General features: G+C 36.2%; 2 protein-coding genes and 1 non-coding gene across 3 annotated transcripts in view; 2 read left to right on the forward strand and 1 right to left on the reverse strand.

The window, feature by feature from the left end:
- The first annotated feature begins 2869 nt into the window (after positions 1-2869).
- On the forward strand, positions 2870-13381 carry LOC107870311 (exocyst complex component EXO70A1). The gene is made up of 12 exons (XM_016716801.2): positions 2870-3188; positions 6441-6536; positions 7482-7687; positions 8236-8484; positions 9533-9671; positions 9743-9955; positions 10320-10525; positions 11448-11648; positions 11737-11836; positions 12221-12333; positions 12434-12580; positions 12914-13381. Exons 1-12 carry the CDS (start codon positions 3012-3014, stop codon positions 13029-13031), a joined length of 1965 nt encoding a protein of 654 aa, XP_016572287.1. The 5' UTR covers positions 2870-3011; the 3' UTR covers positions 13032-13381.
- A 724-nt stretch (positions 13382-14105) lies between these two features.
- Positions 14106-14178, forward strand: TRNAE-CUC. Its single transcript has one exon. It is a non-coding gene; the product is annotated as a tRNA-Glu (tRNA).
- Positions 14179-15115: 937 nt separating this feature from the next.
- The window catches only part of LOC107871611 (pentatricopeptide repeat-containing protein At5g04810, chloroplastic), a 14147-nt gene continuing 9238 nt past the window's right edge, over positions 15116-20024 (reverse strand). Inside the window, exons 8-10 of the mRNA XM_016718537.2 lie at positions 16939-17234; positions 16559-16688; positions 15116-15993 (exon numbers count right to left, since the gene is read on the reverse strand). Of these exons, the coding sequence (XP_016574023.2) occupies positions 15472-15993; positions 16559-16688; positions 16939-17234 (948 nt within the window). The 3' untranslated portion in view covers positions 15116-15471. The remainder of the gene's footprint in view (positions 15994-16558; positions 16689-16938; positions 17235-20024) is intronic.

Here is a 20024-nt window from a genome sequence, read left to right on the forward strand (position 1 = left end):
ATATTATAAGTTTATTTTTTCTACAAATAATATTTAATAATTTTTTAATAAAAAACTATAATCTATTATTGTTAAAAAAAATGAGGCCCCTCAAATTAGGGGGCCTTAAGCGGTTGCCTTTTTTTTTAAAAGGATTGAGCCGGCAGTGACAAGATTCATCGATTCAAAACAATACTACACAATCATGTTCTAGTTGCAAACCCAAACCAATGGTATTTAGCCACTCATAATCACAAACAAACTCTGCGAATAGAATTTATTCATACAAGAACTGAAATAGATGAAAGAGTGAAGAAATAACCCCCAAAATACGAATGTACTCCCAGAAAATATTTCAAATGTCCGGTTTATGGTACAGTAGATGTTGTAGCTGAAATTGCCACTGAGTCGTGGCACACCCTGAATGCACCAACCATGCGAAGTGACACGGCTTGAACCCGGAGGTTGCCAAGCGTGGTGCTCCATGAATGCACACCCATTCTATTTGCTCCTTTCCAAGCACAAACTTGGGGAGTGACACGGCTTGAACCCGGGAGCTGCCAAGCGTGGCACGCCTTAAATGCACACCCTTCTTATTTGCTCCGGCATTCAACATCCTCTTCGTGATTGAAATCATAACTTCAAGATTAACTTCTTTCATATGCATTTCCAACCTACCAGAAGCCTAATCATGTTCGTTTGCTGATGGACGCTATTTAAACAAAAATTTATGAAAATATAAATGACATTATTCTAAAACTAAGCTAAAACATGAGTAGAAAACGATACTCAGATGTATAAATACGCCCAAGATCAATAGTTTAACATAAGTATGCATCCATTACCATTATTAACTAATACTTTTCTTAAGTACTTGAATTAAGGGAATAATTAAGAACAAATAAAGAATGATTTAAGAAAGATGTCTAATTTTTATATTTCTAGAGTTTTGATCAATTCCAGATTAATAGCGAAAGCAAATAAATTCCTACCTCCCTCCATCCCCAACTTGTATCGATTCCAACAACGTACATTTCATTTTTAGGAACGTTTACTATACATTAAAACTTATTCAAAATGTAATATTTACATATTTCTACGCGTTCAACCCAGGGGCGGCTCAACCCTTTCGGAGAAAATGCGGCCACCAAAATTTGAGGGGCCTCATTTTTTCCAGTAATAATAAATTACAAGTTTTAAGAAATATATTAAATACTATTTATAGAAAAAGAAACTTTTTATATCAAAAAATTTAGGGAGTTTGATATAGTAAAAACTTTTTAATGCATTGACTATATTATTAATTTAAAAAAATTATTAAATATGATTATATAATTTTAAAAATAGACTTTATAAAAATAATTATTTTTTCTTAAAAATTTAAGACCTCCTTTTGATTTTTGCCTTAAGCCACGGATTTGCTTGAGCCGCGCCTGAGTCGACCATATTTTCTCAAAAAAGTGTATGACACACACCAATAACGTTATGACACATGCCATTAATTAAAAAATGTATGAGTCCATACTATATTGGAATGATCTTATGCTGAAATACTATTTTTAGCATAGTCTATAATTGATATGAATTGACTAAAAATAAGCTTGAATAACTAAGTATAGTATGAATGATATAAAAATTAAATACTTCAAAGGAATCTCCATACAAATATATATTAGAAAAAAATAAAGAAAATTTCCCCAATAGGATGTAATATTCTTTTTTCAATTTGACCATTTAGAAAACCAAAGAAGAGAGGATTATTAAACTAAATAAATAGAGGATCTACCTTTCTTTTTTTTGGGCCAAAAATAGAGGATCTAACTTATAAAAAAGAAAAAGAGAAATAGTATCTAAAGCCAAGAAAAACACCACCAAATATTGAAATAGTAATTACTTGTTCATACTTAATTAAAAAAATTTAATTCGAGTACACATAGATTTATCTTTGATAGAAAATAATTTACCTTAAAGTATAACTTTTAAATGGAATTTAAATTAATAATAATCAGGTTATAAAACAAATACAAACAGAGACATCAAGTGGGAAAACAAATAAATCTTTTACCAAAAAAAACACAAAAAACAAATAAATATTGTAATAATAAAATAATCACACAAAGATACACTTTTGTGATAAAAAAAGAACATCAGTCCAGCTTTGTCAACTAATATTCCCTTTTCATCATCACCCTAACTTTCCAGTCTCACGTTCACATTTCAAAAGAAATAAAAAATTATTTTTTATTTTAATTAATTATTTTACTTAAATATTTATTTTATTTTATTTCTACAATTATTACTTTTTGAAAGTCCAAATAAATTAATATGAACTCATTTCTATAAATAAACTTAATATTCATCAATATGAATGAAGTATAAATTAAAAACTTGATCATTTTATTTATGATATTGTAAGCACCGTGTGAAACAAAAATTGATCTAACTACTATGGGATGGATGGGCTAGTCTTCTGATCCATCATAATTTTGATAGATAAAGTTACCTGATATCTATCACTTGTAAGACATGATAAGTATTTCATAAATTTAATCAACATGCGTATAAATCGAATCAAATACTACGACTATAAAAAAGATACTTTTTTCATCTTAAAAAGAATGTCACTTTATTATAGTTAGAAAAACTTTACTTTAAAAATTTCTTTACATGAGAGTATTTCAAAAAAAAAGGGGGGAGGGGGTGAGGGGAGGGGGGCTACAAAGATACAGTTTGTATAAAAAATAACATCAATCGACCTTTTCAACTAAAATTGGACCCTTTCGTCTTCAAAAAAATATCAAATTAAATTATGACACATAAAATAAAATGAGATGAAAGAATTTTTTATTTTTTTTTAAAATAGATTACAAAGAAACACTTTGAGTAAAAAAAATGACAACAGTCCACTTTTGTCAACTAATATTGGACCCCTTTCATCATCAACCACACCCCCCTACCCCCTATTTTTCTCTTTCATTCATTATTATATATTCCTTTCATTCCTCTGCATTTGCTCATCATCAATCAATTGTATGAAAATGGGTATACATAGAAAGTCAGGTGTAGATGGAGATATGCTGAGTGAAAGAGCAAGAATAATGAGAGAATCATTGCAAAAGAGTCAATCCATTACTGACAATGTTGTCAATATCTTGGGCTCTTTCGACCACCGCCTTTCTGCTCTTGAAACTGCTATGCGTCCTACTCAGGTACTCAATTTTACTGTATAATCGCGGTTTCTAAACCATCTTACGTGCATATCGACTAGTAACACATAATTAGATAACTCTGTCTATCAAGTCTGGGACAGATAGGAAGAAATTGTGTAGCATTGTTTAATTAATTCCTTGGGATAGTGTCAACTTGCACTAATCAGGTCCTCATTTTACCAGTAACACATAACTAGATATCTCTGTCTATCGAGGCTAGGACACATAGCAAGAAATTGAGTAGCATTTTTTTTTTTATTAATTCCACGGGATACGTGTCAACTTGCACTAGTCAGGTCCTCAATTTTACTATAATCGCGGTGTTTGGATCAACTTGTATATACCTCGACTAGTAAAAAGTAGTATCGAATAACTCTGTCTATCGAAGTTAGGAAAGATGATGAGTTGCATAGCATTTTTGTGATTATTTTGTGGGGATACATGTCAACTTCCATTAGTAATAAACACTAAGGGGTCGTTTGGTGGAGTTTGGTAGGAGGGATAATGATAACTCATCCCGGGATTAATTTAGAAGAGGAGCTTATCCCATGTTTGGTTGGGACAAAATGCATGGAATAACTCATCTCGGGATTAGTTATCCCAGGATTGTAGTGTTTTTGTTATCCTGAGTGGGATAGCTAATCCCGGGATTAATAATCCTGGATTAACTTATTTTCCAACCAAATGACCCCTAAGTATTTGTGACCATCGAGAGACTAGGAGAGATGAGAAGAAAAGTGTAGCATTTTTTGATTGATTAATTCCATGGGATATGTGTCAACTTCCACTAGCAATAAGTATTAGGGTAGAGGGTGAGTACGTAGGAGTACGTCCGTAATAGTAGGGAAGAGTGCTTTCTTTGTATTTATGTCTGTAGTTTCTTGTAGTCTCTTGTTCGTTGTGTTTTGGTGATGTCTATGATTTCGAATAGATAGTTTATATTATTACCTTGTGGGTGGGTGTCTTGTTTCCTTTATTATCTAGCGGTGTGATATCCATTTTTGTTGTTTGTTTTTATGTTTTTTTTTTGTTATACTGTTATCTGTCATGAGCTGGGGTTCTATTGGAAACAACCTCTCTACTTCATATGGGGTAGTGGTATCGACTGCGTACATTTACTCCCCAGACCCCACTTTGTGGGAATACACTGTGTATATTGTTGTTGTTGTGTTCACTAAGACTAGGACAAATGGGAAAAAATTGCCTAATATTTTTTTGTCAATGGTTTTGAACCAACTTTCTTGACACTAGGCCATGCCCTTAGGTGTCCGTGTATTTTAGTGTAAAGGGTTGTTTGGTAGAGTGAGTAAGAATAATAATGAATAGAGTATATTAGCAATGGAGATTAGTAATGCCGAGATTAGTTACGGTGGTCCTATTTACTATCCACCATTTGGTTTGGTGTATTATGGGCAGTTATGTTGAAGGATTTGACACGAGTGCTGCACCATTTTTGGAGATTCTGAGCAACATAGCTTATTCATGTATTAATAGCCTTTGTATTACTAATAACATGGTTTGCTATGTATTAATTATGCATATATGGGGATCGTTTAGTTGGAAACATGTTATCCCGGTCAATTATCCCAGAATTACCTATCCCGGTTAATTATATATAAAAACCCAAGTGGGGGTGGGTTTCATTGCAAAAGAGTCGGTCCGTTTCTGATAATGTTGTGAAAGTTTTGGGGTCTTTCGACTATGGTCTTTCCGCACTTGAAACTGCAATGCGTCCTACTCAGGTCCTCAATTCTACTATTAATTTTTTTCTTTTTCTTTATTTTTTTGTGTGTGATAACTGCAGTGTTTCGATCAGTTTCCGTGCACCTCAACTAGTACCTAGTATCATATAACTTTGTCCATCGAGGCTAGGACAGATAAGAAGAAATTGCGTAGCATTTGTTTGATTACTTCCATGTTATATGTGTCAACTTCCGCTCGAGACTAGGACAGCAGTTGAGACATAGAGTAACAACCTGAAGGTGTCAGCTTTTGATTACAATTACAGGTAAGTAGATTGCTTCATAGATTATTCGAGATGACACCATGTTAGCATCAGGGGCGGTTGCAATGTACAAGTTACCGGTTCGGCTAACCCAATTGTTTTGCCTCAAATCTTGTATGTGGTAGGAACTAAATTTGAACAAATATTAGCTCAGACACCATGTTAGCATTAGGGATGGACTAAGTTGCTCGGACTTGGGGGGTGTCCGATATGGATGCGCGAATCTAGAGGTCAGATTCTTCAGATCTAAATTTTAAGATTCGAGGGTATGAATCTAGGTATGAATACGGGTGCAAAGATTCGGCTAAAAATAATTCGGACAAAAAAAAATTAGAATTATAAAAATATGCATAAATTATGGTGAATATTTGGAAGTAAAGAAATGCACAATTCTGAGTGCAAGCTCAAATTTGTAATCATTGTTAAGTACAGATGCATCTCATTTCTGTTTGTTATTAAGTTCAAAATCAGAAATCATTGTATACGTCTCGAATTTCTCTATTGATTTTGGTCAAAGTACCCAAAATTGTGTGACATATCCAGTGTGGATCCCACATTCACACCCATGTTGTGTTGACACAGGTGCGACACCAAAAGTGAAGAGTGGGTACAACTTAGGGGATGGATGCACGGTAGAAGTTACGGGTTCAGCCTAACCCAATTCTTTTGCTTCAAATCCTGTGTATATATTATGGAATCTACTTAATATGTGAACAAATATTAGCGCAAACACCATGTTAGCATTAGGGATGGATGCATAATAGAAGTTACGGGTTCGGCCTAACACAATTGTTTTGCCTCAAATCTTATATATGTGTTAAGAAATCTAGTAAATATATACGGATATTAATTTTTTTAACCCAATAACTTAAATCGTTAGTAAGTTGTGGTATTTTGAACCTATAAAGTTCAAATATTGGTTTTGCCTCCGGCTAGCATAACTGTGGGAGAAAAGAGAAATGGAAGGAAGGGGGTGATTTTAGTTTAAATTTGAAGAGTGCATTAGGAATAAGGGAACAATTGAGGAAACTAGATGATTTTTGTTGGAAGGTATCTGAATGTTGTAGTGGTTCAATTCCTGGATTCGCTTAATTTCTTGTTTCCATTTTGGGCATTCTCTTTTTCCTTTTCAATAGTAATAGTTTTCCTGATCTAATTTTGGTAAGTACTTCTTAATTTATTGTGTTACATTTTTTATCATTTCAGTTTTGATTCATTCTTGACTGTAGTCAATATGCTCTTTGTAGATAAGGACTCATGCTATTAGGACGGCTCATGGAAACATTGACAAGACTTTAAAGGCTGCTGAGGTTATACTGTCCCAATTTGATATTTCTCGTCAGGTTGTTCTAGCCTCTAATGTTGGTTATGCCATTTATTCGCTTAGATCTGATTGAAATACTCCTTTTAGTTCCCTTAATTGAACATGAACTTAGTAGCAAAAAGTACTTGTATTTAGCAGAAAAGGAGTTTTGATACGTGACTTCGTATTTAAAAAGAACCCGGAAACTCTCCTCCAATATCTGTGTGATAAGTTTCAGAAATGTATACAAACAGGTAGAGATGAGCATAATCTTCCTAGAAGGCTGACAGGGATAATATTTGCGTTGTGCATAACTATACACCTTGTACATGAATATAGGACAGGAAAGCAAAGCGTAACTTTCAGTATCAATTTCCTTATTGAATTTTTTCATGGTATTAGAGTTATGGCTCAAACTTGAAGCACGATACTTGGACAACCAAATTGTAAATGATTATCCTCTATCCGCCACCTTAGAGAATGAGAAAGAGGAAACAAATCCTGAACAGAAAGTTCACAGAATTGGAAGAACATGGCTTCTTATTAGAAGTTGGCTCTTCAGAATAATGATTGAAAAGTCAATGTCCCTCATTAGAGGGTGTTTCACGACGAAAACAAATGTGGCCCCGAAATCTCAGGGTTCTAGGGAAACAACTCATGGAAACTTCTTTAGAGGAAGAAGACGGTCAATAGGTAGAGACACTAGACCGTCCAACCAAAGACAATTTGGCAGCACACGGGTTTGAATTTGAATTCTCCCATTGTCATCTATTTTCATTGTTTGTGCTAACAAATTGTTTTTGGATTTGAATTCACTGGAGAAAGTGAAAAAAAAAAATCTATTCCAAAATTGTAGTCCTTTTTTCTCTTTATCAGGTGCAAAGAATCCTTGTTTTCTTTGTGATAATTTTATCAGCTAAGTTGGTCTCTCTTAAATGCACCTCTTTTGATTAGAACTTCTTAATCAATGGTACCTTCATTTTAGGCGGAAGTTAAAATACTTAAAGGGCCACACGAGGACCTAGAAAGTTATCTTCAAGCAATTGATCAGCTGAGAAACAATATTCGCTTCTTCAGCAACAACAAAAGCTTCAAGAGTAGCGATGGAGTGCTCAGTCATGCTAATAGTTTGCTGACCAAGGCTATTTCAAAGCTCGAAGAGGAGTTTAAGCAGCTCTTGTTATCTTATAGGTTTGCTGACATTTTTACTGTTTTCAACATATTCTACTTAAGATGCACCCTTGTTCTATAGTTCATTCTCATCTTTTTTTCTAGATATTTTTCATGTAAATTCCTTCATGGCAGGAATTCCATGGAAACCTATTTGTAGATTTATGATTGATTTGAGATTCAAGTATCAATATTGATTGGAATTGTAGTTTTCTCCTATCTTTCATGTAAAAATTGGTGAAGTATAACCATCAAATATTCAAATCCTCATGTAAAGGAAAAAAATATATAAGGAATTTAAAATGGTTGTTTCAGTACTTCTTAAGTTAACCTTTGTTTGGATTGTGAATTGTGATTATGCCGTAGTACTATTTTTGGGTTTGAGATTCGAGGCACTTTTGTGAGGAATGTCCTTGTTCTGCTATCAGTTCTAAATCTCGTGTCTTGTCTATGTTCTTAACCTTCATTGCTCCAATGGAGGCTTCAAAATTTGAGTAGAAATGCATCAAAATACTGCTACTTGACCTTCCAATGGAGCTCTTTGACAAATCTGAATTTAACATTTTCAGTAAACCCGTTGAACCTGATCGGCTGTTTGAGTGTCTCCCAAATTCAATGCGTCCATCGTCATCACCTGGACACCAGGATTCTAGTGGTAAGAGTCATCTGTCCAACAGTAATGCTGAGCAAAATAGTGCAGAAAACGCTGTCTACACACCACCCACTCTTATACCTCCAAGGATCCTGCCTTTACTACATGATTTAGCCCAACAGATGGTTCAAGCTGGCCACCAACAACAATTCGTAAAAATATACAGGTAAAGATCTATTTTTTAGCTATGAGCTATGTGATCTTGTACAGACAACGTTTATTTATTGTATAATAATCTTGGGTAAAGATCAGTCTACTGGCGTGAAAGCTGAAGTCTTTTTCTCTATTAAGCACTACATGTAGAGAAATAGGTGAAGCTTAAGATGAGAAAACTGCCTTACATGCTTTGTCAATGTCTGGAGTTGAATTCATAAATAGTTGATACAGTTTCTACTTGTTGCAGAAGTTTAAATGTCTAATACAGTAAATATGGGTTGCACATCAATGCGGTTATTATGGCTTTTAATATTCTTATGCGAGAGTAACAAGAACAAGAACAGTAAAGATGCTCTTTTTCTTATTAAATGTAAAATACTATACCATGTGGATATATGCATCTTTTCATTCTCATTCCTATTCGAGATATTTTAGGGCTTTGCATTGTCTTGTCAAAGCCAAATAATCCTAGACCTGACTGGGCGCTAGAAACTGCTAAACTAAAGCCTTGAACTTTTACACGCCCAGCCAAACGTCTCACTTCTGGTTTATGAGGAGGACTGAAAACTATTGTGTGTGTGTGAGAGAGAAAGAAATCCTTAACTTCTTGCTCAAAACCTCCGACGTCTAGTCTAATTGGTAAATCTGTGTAGTTACGGCCTCAATTTTAATAATATAACACATTCCACCTTTAACTTGGAGTTCAGAGGTGAAATACTATAATGCCCTTTTCTCGATAAATGGAAGATCTTTTAGTTGCCTCAGCTTTGTTCACATTGAAACCACCTGAAAATAGAAGAGTAGAAGGGAATAATATTTGTGGTTTAAGTACCTTTTCATTCAATGAACCCTTTTATTTTCATATAGAGAGACCATTAAGGTGTTGAAACCTGCGGCTTCAGGACAAGTTTCTCGGTTGTGCTCTTATTGTTGAAGATAAGAAATTAAGACCATAAGTGGTAGTTCCTTGGTGATTTTTATACGCACGTTGCAACAATACTTTTTGAAGGACTATAGACTCCTTTTGTCATTCTTTTGATTTATATATGTTTCAATAGGGATACACGTTCTCCCGTACTAGAAGAAAGTCTTCGCAATTTGGGAGTGGAAAAACTTAGCAAAGATGATGTTCAGAAGATGCAATGGGAAGTTCTGGAAGCTAAAATTGGAAATTGGATTCATTTTATGCGCATTGCTGTAAGTTTTCTCTAATGCCCCTGGAAGTAGATAAAAGCTTGCCTTTGACTTTCTTATGGTTAATTGAACAGGTCAAACTGTTATTTGCTGCGGAACGTAAGGTGTGTGATCAAATTCTTGAAGGATTTGATTCACTCAATGACCAATGTTTTGCTGAAGTTACTACTGCAAGTGTTGCGGTGTTGCTGAGTTTTGGTGATGCCATTGCAAAAAGCAAAAGATCACCTGAGAAGTTGTTTGTGCTTCTAGATATGTATGAAATAATGCGGGAACTTCATTCAGAGGTATGAGACATATTAACAGTTAGCAAACAAGCATTTGATTGATTATATTATGCCTACATGGAAGACATGAGTCGGCCATTAAACTAATTTCATGGTTTATATACCAACTATGTATAACTCATAATAATTTATGAGTACCATAGACAAGTTTCAAAATTAAGTTTTAAACCTTAAAATAGATAGCCTCCTGTCCAGTCTACCCCACCACATCCTATGTCTTTGGTTCCCCATCCAAAATTTCCTTCTATATATTAGTCCATCCTCAAATTTTTCAGACTGTACTCTATGTTGGCGTTAGAATCTTTCTCTAGCCTTCTGGCCTGCATATTGTGCATATAACACGAAGATATTGCGTCTTCTGCAGATTGAATCACTTTTCAGTGGTAAAGCTTGCAGTGAAATTAGGGAATCTGCCTTTGGTTTGACAAAGCAACTTGCCCAGACAGCCCAAGAAACCTTTGGTGATTTTGAAGAAGCAGTTGAGAAAGATGCAACTAAAACTGCCGTCTCAGATGGAACTGTCCATCCCTTGACCAGCTATGTTATTAATTATGTGAAGTTCCTGTTTGAGTAAGTTCACTCAACTACGTAATGTGTTCTTATTTTTCTTTGTATGCATGAAAGCAAGACAGATGATTGCTTCCTTCTTCCAAGGGGATATTACTGGTTTACCACGTCTTCCTCACTAAATTGTACGAGTACCTTCCAAGCGGGTGTCCCAAGGACTTCTTAATGTGTCATAATATGAACATTTGTGCTACTGGCACAGTAGATATCGCTTTCTTTTTTCCAGCTTCAAGGGTGGATAAGTAAGTTTCATCATTGGCAGTGATGAAATGTTGTACAGCTTTAATAGAAAAAGAAAAAATAAAGTTTCATCATAGTCATGATGCGATATAGAATCACACAAAGGAACTTTATAGACTAAGAGCTGCAGCAGCTATGTTGGGCCTCAAGATTCATATATAAAGAATTGTAAAACACTTGCCACAAATTTGGGCACAGGGGTTAACATGAAGAGTCTTTAAGGGTTTGAAGATTCACATACCAACTGGATTAGCATATATTTTAGGAAAGCACTTCAGCAAATTTTGTTCGTCTGCAAGGTTGCAGAATGTTTTTGCTTTGTTTGGTCAGAGTTTTCTGATGCCTTGAATTTAAGGAACAGCGAAGCGGTTGGGATCTTTATACTTGCAGATGAGGAATGCTCTAGTGAGAGCCAGTTGTATGTGTTTGTACGTATGTTTGTGATGCCTTGTAAATAGTATGAAGAATTGAAGACTTCGTAGGTTTGGTTTATATAGTGCGAAAATTCTGGAGTCCAAAAAAGGCACATGGATCAGGCGATATCAATCATCTACGTCTCTTCCAAATCACTTGGAGTCAACAATTGATTCTTCTATATTTTCTTTTAATGGGAAGGAACACCGTGTAGATTAGCTGTCAGTCTTTGTTGAATAATTGCCTTTACGAGTGCACTTTTTTTTTGCAGCTATCAATCAACATTGAAACAACTATTCCAAGAATTTGAAAATGGAGGAGATTCAAATTCTCAGTTAGCTACTGTTACAATGCGTATAATGCAGGCTCTTCAAACCAATTTGGATGGGAAATCTAAGCAGTATAAGGATGCTGCTCTGACTCACTTGTTCCTTATGAACAATATTCACTATATGGTCAGATCTGTACGCAGGTTTGTTGAATTAATATACATCAGGATGAAAACCTCAACAGTTGTCCTTTTGCTTTATGGTACGGTGCTTATCTTTTGTTGCTTCTAGGTCTGAAGCCAAAGATTTATTAGGGGATGACTGGGTGCAAAGACACCGGAGAGTTGTACAGCAGCATGCAAATCAATATAAAAGAATTGCTTGGGCAAAGGTATTGCTCATCTCGCTTTTCCCTCCGATCAATTCTCTGCCTTGAGAAAATGGGAAAAAATGGGGGTGGGCTTGGGGGGTTAAGGAAGGGAGGGGACCAATTCAAAGCTGCATTTTTGGGACCAATTCAAAGCTGCATTTTTTGAACTAAGTTAACCATATTAAAGCTTCTCAAGTCAAGGTCAAGTTAATTCCGGTGCAATAAAGGATTGTTTTTTTAAGTGATAATTTGAATGGGCATTAATCTTTCTGATTTTACTGTTTTTCACTTCCTTATTTGTTGACAATGGTTATGTTCTCATTAAGAGTGATCATCACAGTTTACAAAAGATATGGATTTCACATATGATTGTCCTAATCAATACCTTGCTTTATTCTTGAGTAGATCCTGCAATGCCTATCGATTCAAGGGCTAACATCATCTGGAGGCAGTAATAACTCTGGTACCGTAGAAGGACAAAATAGTAGCGGAGTTTCACGATCGACTGTAAAAGATAGGTAGGTTCTCAGTCTCAAGTTTCTTATTTTATGAACTTTTGTTAACAGTGATGATCTAATCTTGTTTCTGGTGCGAAAAATTCTTGTTACTCTTTATCAGGTTGAAGATATTCAATATGCAGTTTGAAGAGCTTCATCAAAGGCAAACTCAATGGGCTGTTCCAGATACCGAGTTGCGTGAGTCATTGAGGCTTGCAGTCGCTGAAGTTTTGCTGCCTGCATACCGATCTTTCATTAAACGCTTTGGGTATGTTTAATTTGATTCATTTCTCGCTTGCACGCTTGCTTTTTGTGAACTCCAACACGATGTAGCTAGAAAGTTGTTTGGTTGACATGTTTCAAATATATGAAGCAGTGACAGTTTGTTTCTTTCTTTAAGTTGCATTAGTATAATAATATTACCTTCTAATTTCCGGTATAAAATCCATTCTTTAGTCTTTCTTGATCAGAATATCTGTAAAAGATGATTGAAGAAATCGTCTAAACTATTTGACTCCCAAAATAGTTGTCAGATAAAATGAAACCATGAGTGCTTTCCATAGGAAAGTTGAGATGATGTAAAATGCTTTTTTTTTTACAGGCCTTTGGTTGATAGTGGTAAAAACGCCCAAAAGTACATCAGATATTCAGCTGAAGATCTTGACCGTATGCTCGGTGAATTCTTCGAGGGTAAGACGTTGAATGAGCCCAAACGATGAACCTCAGCTGGCCGAATTTGAGGATATTTAGCCCAAACGGTGAACCTCTACCGTTGGTGTTATAGACATGCTAAATAGATGCAGGTTCCTACATCTAGTTGATGGCAACCTTCTGGGTCATCCCCGTTGGCTACCGATATATTCAGAATCTACAAGGTTCAATAGAAGTCGCAGAACAAATGAAAAGAGCAAACTGTATAGAGCAATTCACTAGTATCTGAATATGGAATCTGCCCAAGTATTGTAGTTTGTTACATCTCTTGTCCAAAATGTGGTGCTTGTATTAAAGTTTGTCTAGTAGCCAACATATGTTGTATGACTCTTTTTGTATTAGCTAAAACCTTTTGATATTTGCTCTCGAGGTGCTTTTTTTGGGTCCTAATATTCAAAGTTAGGGTCTTTTCGAAACCTCTCTACCTGCACGAGGTAGTGGTAAGGTCTGCATGCATTCTTTCCTTCTTAGGCCCTACATGTATGAATTTCATTGGATATATTGTTATAAATTTTACGCACGAACAGTGTAAAACATACTCACAGAATTACTTGTTAAATGACCTACTTGTGTAAATTTGCTTATTTATTTTGTTGAAATGGTAATTTTGCATTATTTCTTTTTATGACTCTGGTGTTCAGGCGAGTTTGCATGCACCTTGATTAATTTTATAAAGTACTTACTATCTCTCACTAGCTCATATACGGAATAACTATTCCACCAGATTTATGAGTTTCTGTAATGATTTCAATTTAATACTATTATAAACTGGGTTCATAATAAAATATTTATAGATATTTAGTGAATTTTTTTAATGTATATAAATTATCAAAGCGAAAATTACTGGAGAGCATTTCTTGCGTGTAGGTGCAGCGCTAGAGAGTGAATCTCCTTCGTCAGAATTCTTTATTATGGATATATGATGGATGTTGAATTCCTGGGTGAAAATCATGTCTCTACCACCGCTTACGAATATTCATATCCATATGACGATAAATTATAAAATATCTTTTTAAAAAAAAAAAAAATTATTATAGTATTGGTTATTGTGAATTGTTAAAAGATACAATTGTAATAACAGTTCCGTTGTAGTCTAGTTGGTTAGGATACTCGGCTCTCACCCGAGAGACCCGGGTTCAAGTCCCGGCAACGGAATTCTCTTTTTCATTTTTTGTAATCACGACACCGAGGTAGAGCATTTCATACTAAACGCGACCCATATGTAGGACCCACTGGGAAGTCACTCCATACTAAACGTGACCCATATTTAGGACCCAACGGCAAAAAGTAATCACGACACCGAGGTAAAGCACTCCATACTAAATGCTTTTCATTTTTTGTAATCACGCCACCGAGGTAAAGCATTTCATACTAAACGCGACCCATATCTAGGACCCACTGGGAACGGAATTCTCTTTTTCATTTTTTGTAATCACGACACCGAGGTAGAGCATTTCATACTAAACGCGACCCATATGTAGGACCCACTGGGAAGTCACTCCATACTAAACGTGACCCATATTTAGGACCCAACGGCAAAAAGTAATCACGACACCGAGGTAAAGCACTCCATACTAAAGGCTTTTCATTTTTTGTAATCACGCCACCGAGGTAAAGCATTTCATACTAAACGCGACCCATATCTAGGACCCACTGGGAAGTCACTCCATACTAAACGTGACCCATATTTAGGACCCACCGGCAAAAAGCACTCCATATTAAATGCGACCCACATCTAGGACCCACCGGGAAGTCTTACATTTGAGGCAACCCATATTTAGGACTTTTTTGTTTGTATGAGTCCGACTAAATTCGAATTCACGCCACCGAGGTAAAACACTCCATACAAAAGGCAACCCAAATCTAGGACCCACTTTAAAAACGACCCATATCTAGGACATCTTTTATTTGTATGAGTCCAACTAAATTCGAATTCAAGCCGCCGAGGTAAAACACTCCATACTAAAGGCGACCCATACCTAGGACACTAAGTCGAGATCTTTGATTATAGAAGAAAAAGACAGTACCACATAGCTGCAGAATATCTTCTGTTTAAAGGATGATATACAGGACATTTATTTGTAGGCTGCTATTTTGCAGATTGGAATATTCATTTGATTATAAGTTGCAGATTGTTCTACATATTTGTACATCCAATACAGACTACTTTAGCTACTTCCAAGTCTCAACCATAAAAGAAACATTTACAAATTCAAGAATATAGAATAAATAGCACAATCTTGATCAAGCCAAACAACATATCCAGTGTAATTCAAGAAGGGTAGAGCGTACGCAGACCTTACCTCTACATAGTAGAGATAGAGAGGTTGTTTCTGCTAGACTCTCGGCTAAAATAACGCAATCTTGATCAAGCCAAACTAGTGTCAAAATTTCATATACACCTAGGGACTCTTGGACACAAGCAGCAACAAGACCAAAGACATTATGTTAACGCCTCCCATAGAAATCTGAATCATCGTTAGCATCACTCTCGATCTCATACAAAGAATTACGTTCATCGTCACCATTGTCTGAAACTTCCTCATTTTCATTGTCACTTGACGCTGCATTAACAGTTCGGTGAGAACTCCAATCAGGTGGGAATGTCCTTTGAAGGGCGTTTGTTAAATAACCACCGGTCCTCTCAATTTTTCTCAAGCACTTGGACCAATGAACTGCCGTTCCCATATCAACAGTCAATCCGGACTCAACCATCTCTTCACCAACGCGTTGGATTCCCATTATAATGTAATCTTGATCAGCAACTGCCGCCCTTGACAACAATGACGTCATTAAACAGTGATACACAGCTTTGTCTGGTTTCAGACCAGATTGCTTCATCTGTTCAAAAAAACTCAAACCCTTTTCGGGGAGAGAAGCCCGTGCCCAACCATGTATAAGAGTGGTATAGGTTTTTACATTAGGTTTGATTCCAACAGTTTCCATCTCTTCAATTGCTTTCATTGCTCTCTGTAAACCACATGAAATCGTTGATCAGAATCTTTTGGTTAATAATAAAAATATAACATAATTTGTTTGCCTGGTAAAGTTGCCATTTAAAGACCAATTAGGATAAAGAAAAGCACCAAAAACCAAATTATTGAAAGCATCTGATGCAAATAAACCTTGCAGGCTGAGTACTATTAGGACCATAAAGTTGCTAACTCAATGCCACGTGGATGAAATATATCTCAAATAACTTTGGCATAGTAGTCGCTGTTTCATTGCGTAATAGTTATTCCTCTTCAAAAATGCAAAGTAAGAACTACTGATTAGCACAAGTAAGAAATGATTTCAACATATTCATAGGAAGATACTAAAACAACTAAAATCAACAAAGGGAATCTTAGTAGCTTAGTTGATTGGCTTCTAAACTTTCACCTTATTGGTGAGGGTTTGATTCCCCACCTTGTAATCCCCCCCCCCCCCCCCCCCCGTTTCACCTTCCCCTACAGTCAATTTTAGAAAAAAAGAAACATCTAAAATCAACAATATGAATACAGGCAAAGTTGTAGATAGATCATCAAGCACATACTTGCATGTCTCCAGCTTTACAACAAGCATTTATGAACGATGTGTATGTATGGATGTCAGGTTGAACTCCTTCTTGTCTCATCTGTTGCATCAAGTCAGCAGCCTCCCAGACATCACCTCGTCGAGCCCATCTGCATCAAAATGAGATACAGAAGAAAGGAGGAGAATCATGGTCTAGTAACAAGAAAGGCAAGCATGAGCAGAAGAACCTCCGGAGAGTAGGGAAAGTGGAAATTTAATTATGCTAATCGACATTCTTTCCTTCTGTCTTAGTTCCATCGAGTGATGGTCCAAGGTTTATCAGACTATATAATGTAAACTACGATCCTAACAAAAGCAGTATGATAAACAGATAGACATCAAGTGTAAAACTAACCATACCCGTCAATTAATATGTTATAAACAAAGGTGTTCCGGGGAATGCTTTTGGCAGTCATTTCTTTTATCACTGTCAAAGCACTTTGCATCCTGCCTGATTTACAGCATGCCTTGAGTAACGCCTCATATGTATATATGTCAAGCTCCAAACCCTCATTTTTAACTTTTGAAAAATATTCACAAGCTTTTCCAATGTCACCAAGAGATGCATAACCATGCATAATGGTTGTATATGTGTACTCATTTGGACTAATGCCAGCACAGAGCATATCGTCCAAAATTTGTACAGCCTTCTCCATCTGCATCAAGTTGAAGGTTAAGGGAACAAATATAAGCCAAAAGTAAAGGATTGTTGACTCATAAAGATAGATTATGCAAACAGCTATTATAATGAAGGGACTCCTGTTCCAATCCTTCTGTCACTAGAAAGAAGAAGACTGACGGATATGGGAGGAGATGGTGATTTCATAAACTCCATCTACACAAAAATTTAGCATTAACGGCCATCTAGCAAATTCAAAGAAAACCTAAAATATACAGGGAGCACTTGATACAAGTGTGATCTCGTAGATGGACCCTTTTTGTGTATGTCAAAGGCAACCGAGAGAAGGCCCGAGCTTAAGTGTGTGAGAAGCCAAAAATCACCCCTATGTGTGCACTAAAGGGGTGGCCTTGAAGCCTTATTCATTAAAAGGGCATCTTTGTCATTTTAAGTCTTTTGGGGCATGTAATATAAATAGAACCACTTAGGGTTTTATTCACTTAGTTGATCATATTTTGAGATTTGTAATATTTGCAACACTTTAGTTCTCTCTCAAGAGCTCCAACCGAAACTAGGGCTAGACAAGTGAAGATTCACCTGTGTTTGCATATTGGCTGGAAACGTTGGTGTTTAGAGGAGGTAAAGGCTCTCTTGTCTCAACGTAGAGTTAGGTTTGTGTCGCGGATAGTGTTTAAGGGTCTAAGAGTGTAACAATTCTTGGGTTTTTAAGATTGTCCCTTCATTTGATCTAACTATTTATCTTGTATCTCGTTGAATCCATGGTTCCTTGTTGTTGTCAATGTACCCGTAACCTTCTTGTTGTTGTAATCTTGTTGTTTATGTGTTGACATAGTGAAGCCGTGTGGGGCCTCTTCGATTCACTATAGTCCTTGTAATCTTGTATTCTCCATCTACCTTGTTGAATATTGTTGTTGTTGTCTTGACAACATAGAAAAGCCGAGTGGGGCCTTTGATTCTCTATTGTTGTTGATCTTGTAGATCTCTTGAATCCGTATTGTGTGTTCGATCTTGTATCATTTGGTATCAAAGCTTGTGGTTGATTTTGTTCCAACAAAATCAATCTTGGGCTTGGTAGTTGAAAAATACAAAAAAAAAATAAAAAATTGTTGAAATCTGAAAGTTCCAAAAAAAAAAAAAGGAGAAATCTGTCCATCTTGTTCTTGGCTGAGAAAATGGTGTTGTGTTGTTGTCTTGGTCGAAATTGGTTGTAGATCTACAAAAGATTTTAATTGTTTAGTTTGTTTCTTGTGTTGTTCCTTTCTCATCAACATAAAAATGTCCAAATCTAAAGTTTGTAATATTGACTATTGTTGTGGTGACTTGAAGTTGGCCATGTGTTGAACCTTGTTGTTGAAGATTGGTGGCCGATTGGTGGTGTTGTTGTTATGTTCATGAAGATTGTTATTGTGTTCATCTTATTCTTCACCTAGTCTTATAACTTAAACTACAAAAAGTGCAAACTTGATTCAAAAAGGTAAAGATAAAAGTTTTAAAGTTTGTTGGTGAGAAGACTTGAACCATCACTTCATAGACTTTTCAACTACTATACTTAAATCAAGGAGCCTTGTTTGTTGGAACTAGTACAAGTCAAGATCATCCTTTTGAGAATAAACTTATAAAAGACTCAAGACTTATACTTTCCCTCCAACACCAATTGCCTTTCATTCTAAATTGTGTGAAGGTTGAGAATTTCAAATTTGTGACTAAGTTGTGTGGGCCCGAGACAAATTACATGTTGCCACGTCACCTCTTGCTACTGTTCATGTCAATAATTAAACTCAAACTTGGATTTTCTAGTTTCTAATTGTTGATTCTTCGTTTCATTAGTTGATCCTAGAACTAATTAACAAACTAGTAAACTCCTACTAAATTCCTTAGCATCCCTTGTTCGTGTCTATGTTTCTTTTGTGCTTTTGTCGTTTTTATAATCGTAGTGCTTCTTGGTTCAAGTTCGAACTTACTTACTTGAGTCATCCAACAAAGAATCCATTCCGACTAAGGAGTAGACTTACTCTTCAACTCACCACAACTACAAGCCGACTTGCAAACATTTGTGACATCAAGTGTGAGGCCACAACGTGTGAAAGAATAGTGAGGTTGTTTGAACTAACTTGTGTTTTGTTTTGTAGGTTTTGCGTTGCATTGTTGTGTGTGACATAGTGGACTGATTTGGTGACTTGTTGGATCGTAACTTGAAGAATTAATTCCGATACCATTAAAATGGAACCCGAGGCTTCAAATGCTCAAACAATGGATAGTAATGCCATCAATCTCATTTTGGCTCGCCTTGAAACTATGTCCCAAGATGTGGCTAGGTTGAATGCGGGTCTTGAGAAACTAGATACGGATGTGGCATCAATGAGTGGGAGATTAGAGCGTGTGGAAAGTCAAAGGAGTTGACCATCCACCCCTCAACACATTTCCCCGACCACTACTCCCGAGGCCTTGCACCAAATGTTTCATCCACCGGGACAACCCTCCAATGTCACAAACCGAACTCCACTATACTCCCTCACCCGAGACCATGAGAGGCCAATCCAACCACCACTTCACCAAGTCCAACAAGAAGGACTTGGAACCCAAATTCCACCCCACAACCCGAGCCCTCCAAACAAAACTTCACTTGGCCAGAGACCTTATTATCCACCAAATCCAAACCCGCCACTACAAGCTCCACTTAACCTAAATAGACCTATCCAACATGAGGGGTATGGTCCATTTGATGATGGTTACATGAGGGGGGAAGAGGTACGAGGTAGACATGTTGATCCAAGGGAGGTTCATGGCCGAGAAGGAAGAGTTGGTC

Source organism: Capsicum annuum, chromosome 5 (assembly GCF_002878395.1).
Source record: "Capsicum annuum cultivar UCD-10X-F1 chromosome 5, UCD10Xv1.1, whole genome shotgun sequence".
Lineage (NCBI taxonomy): Eukaryota > Viridiplantae > Streptophyta > Magnoliopsida > Solanales > Solanaceae > Capsicum > Capsicum annuum.

Coding starts and splice junctions, on each gene's coding strand:
- LOC107870311 (XM_016716801.2), top strand. CDS start 3,012: ATGAAAATGGGTATACATAGAAAGTCAGGTGTAGATGGAGATATGCTG. Junction 6,537..7,481: donor AATTTGATATTTCTCGTCAG/GTTGTTCTAGCC, acceptor CCTTCATTTTAG/GCGGAAGTTAAAATACTTAA. Junction 9,672..9,742: donor TTCATTTTATGCGCATTGCT/GTAAGTTTTCTC, acceptor TTAATTGAACAG/GTCAAACTGTTATTTGCTGC.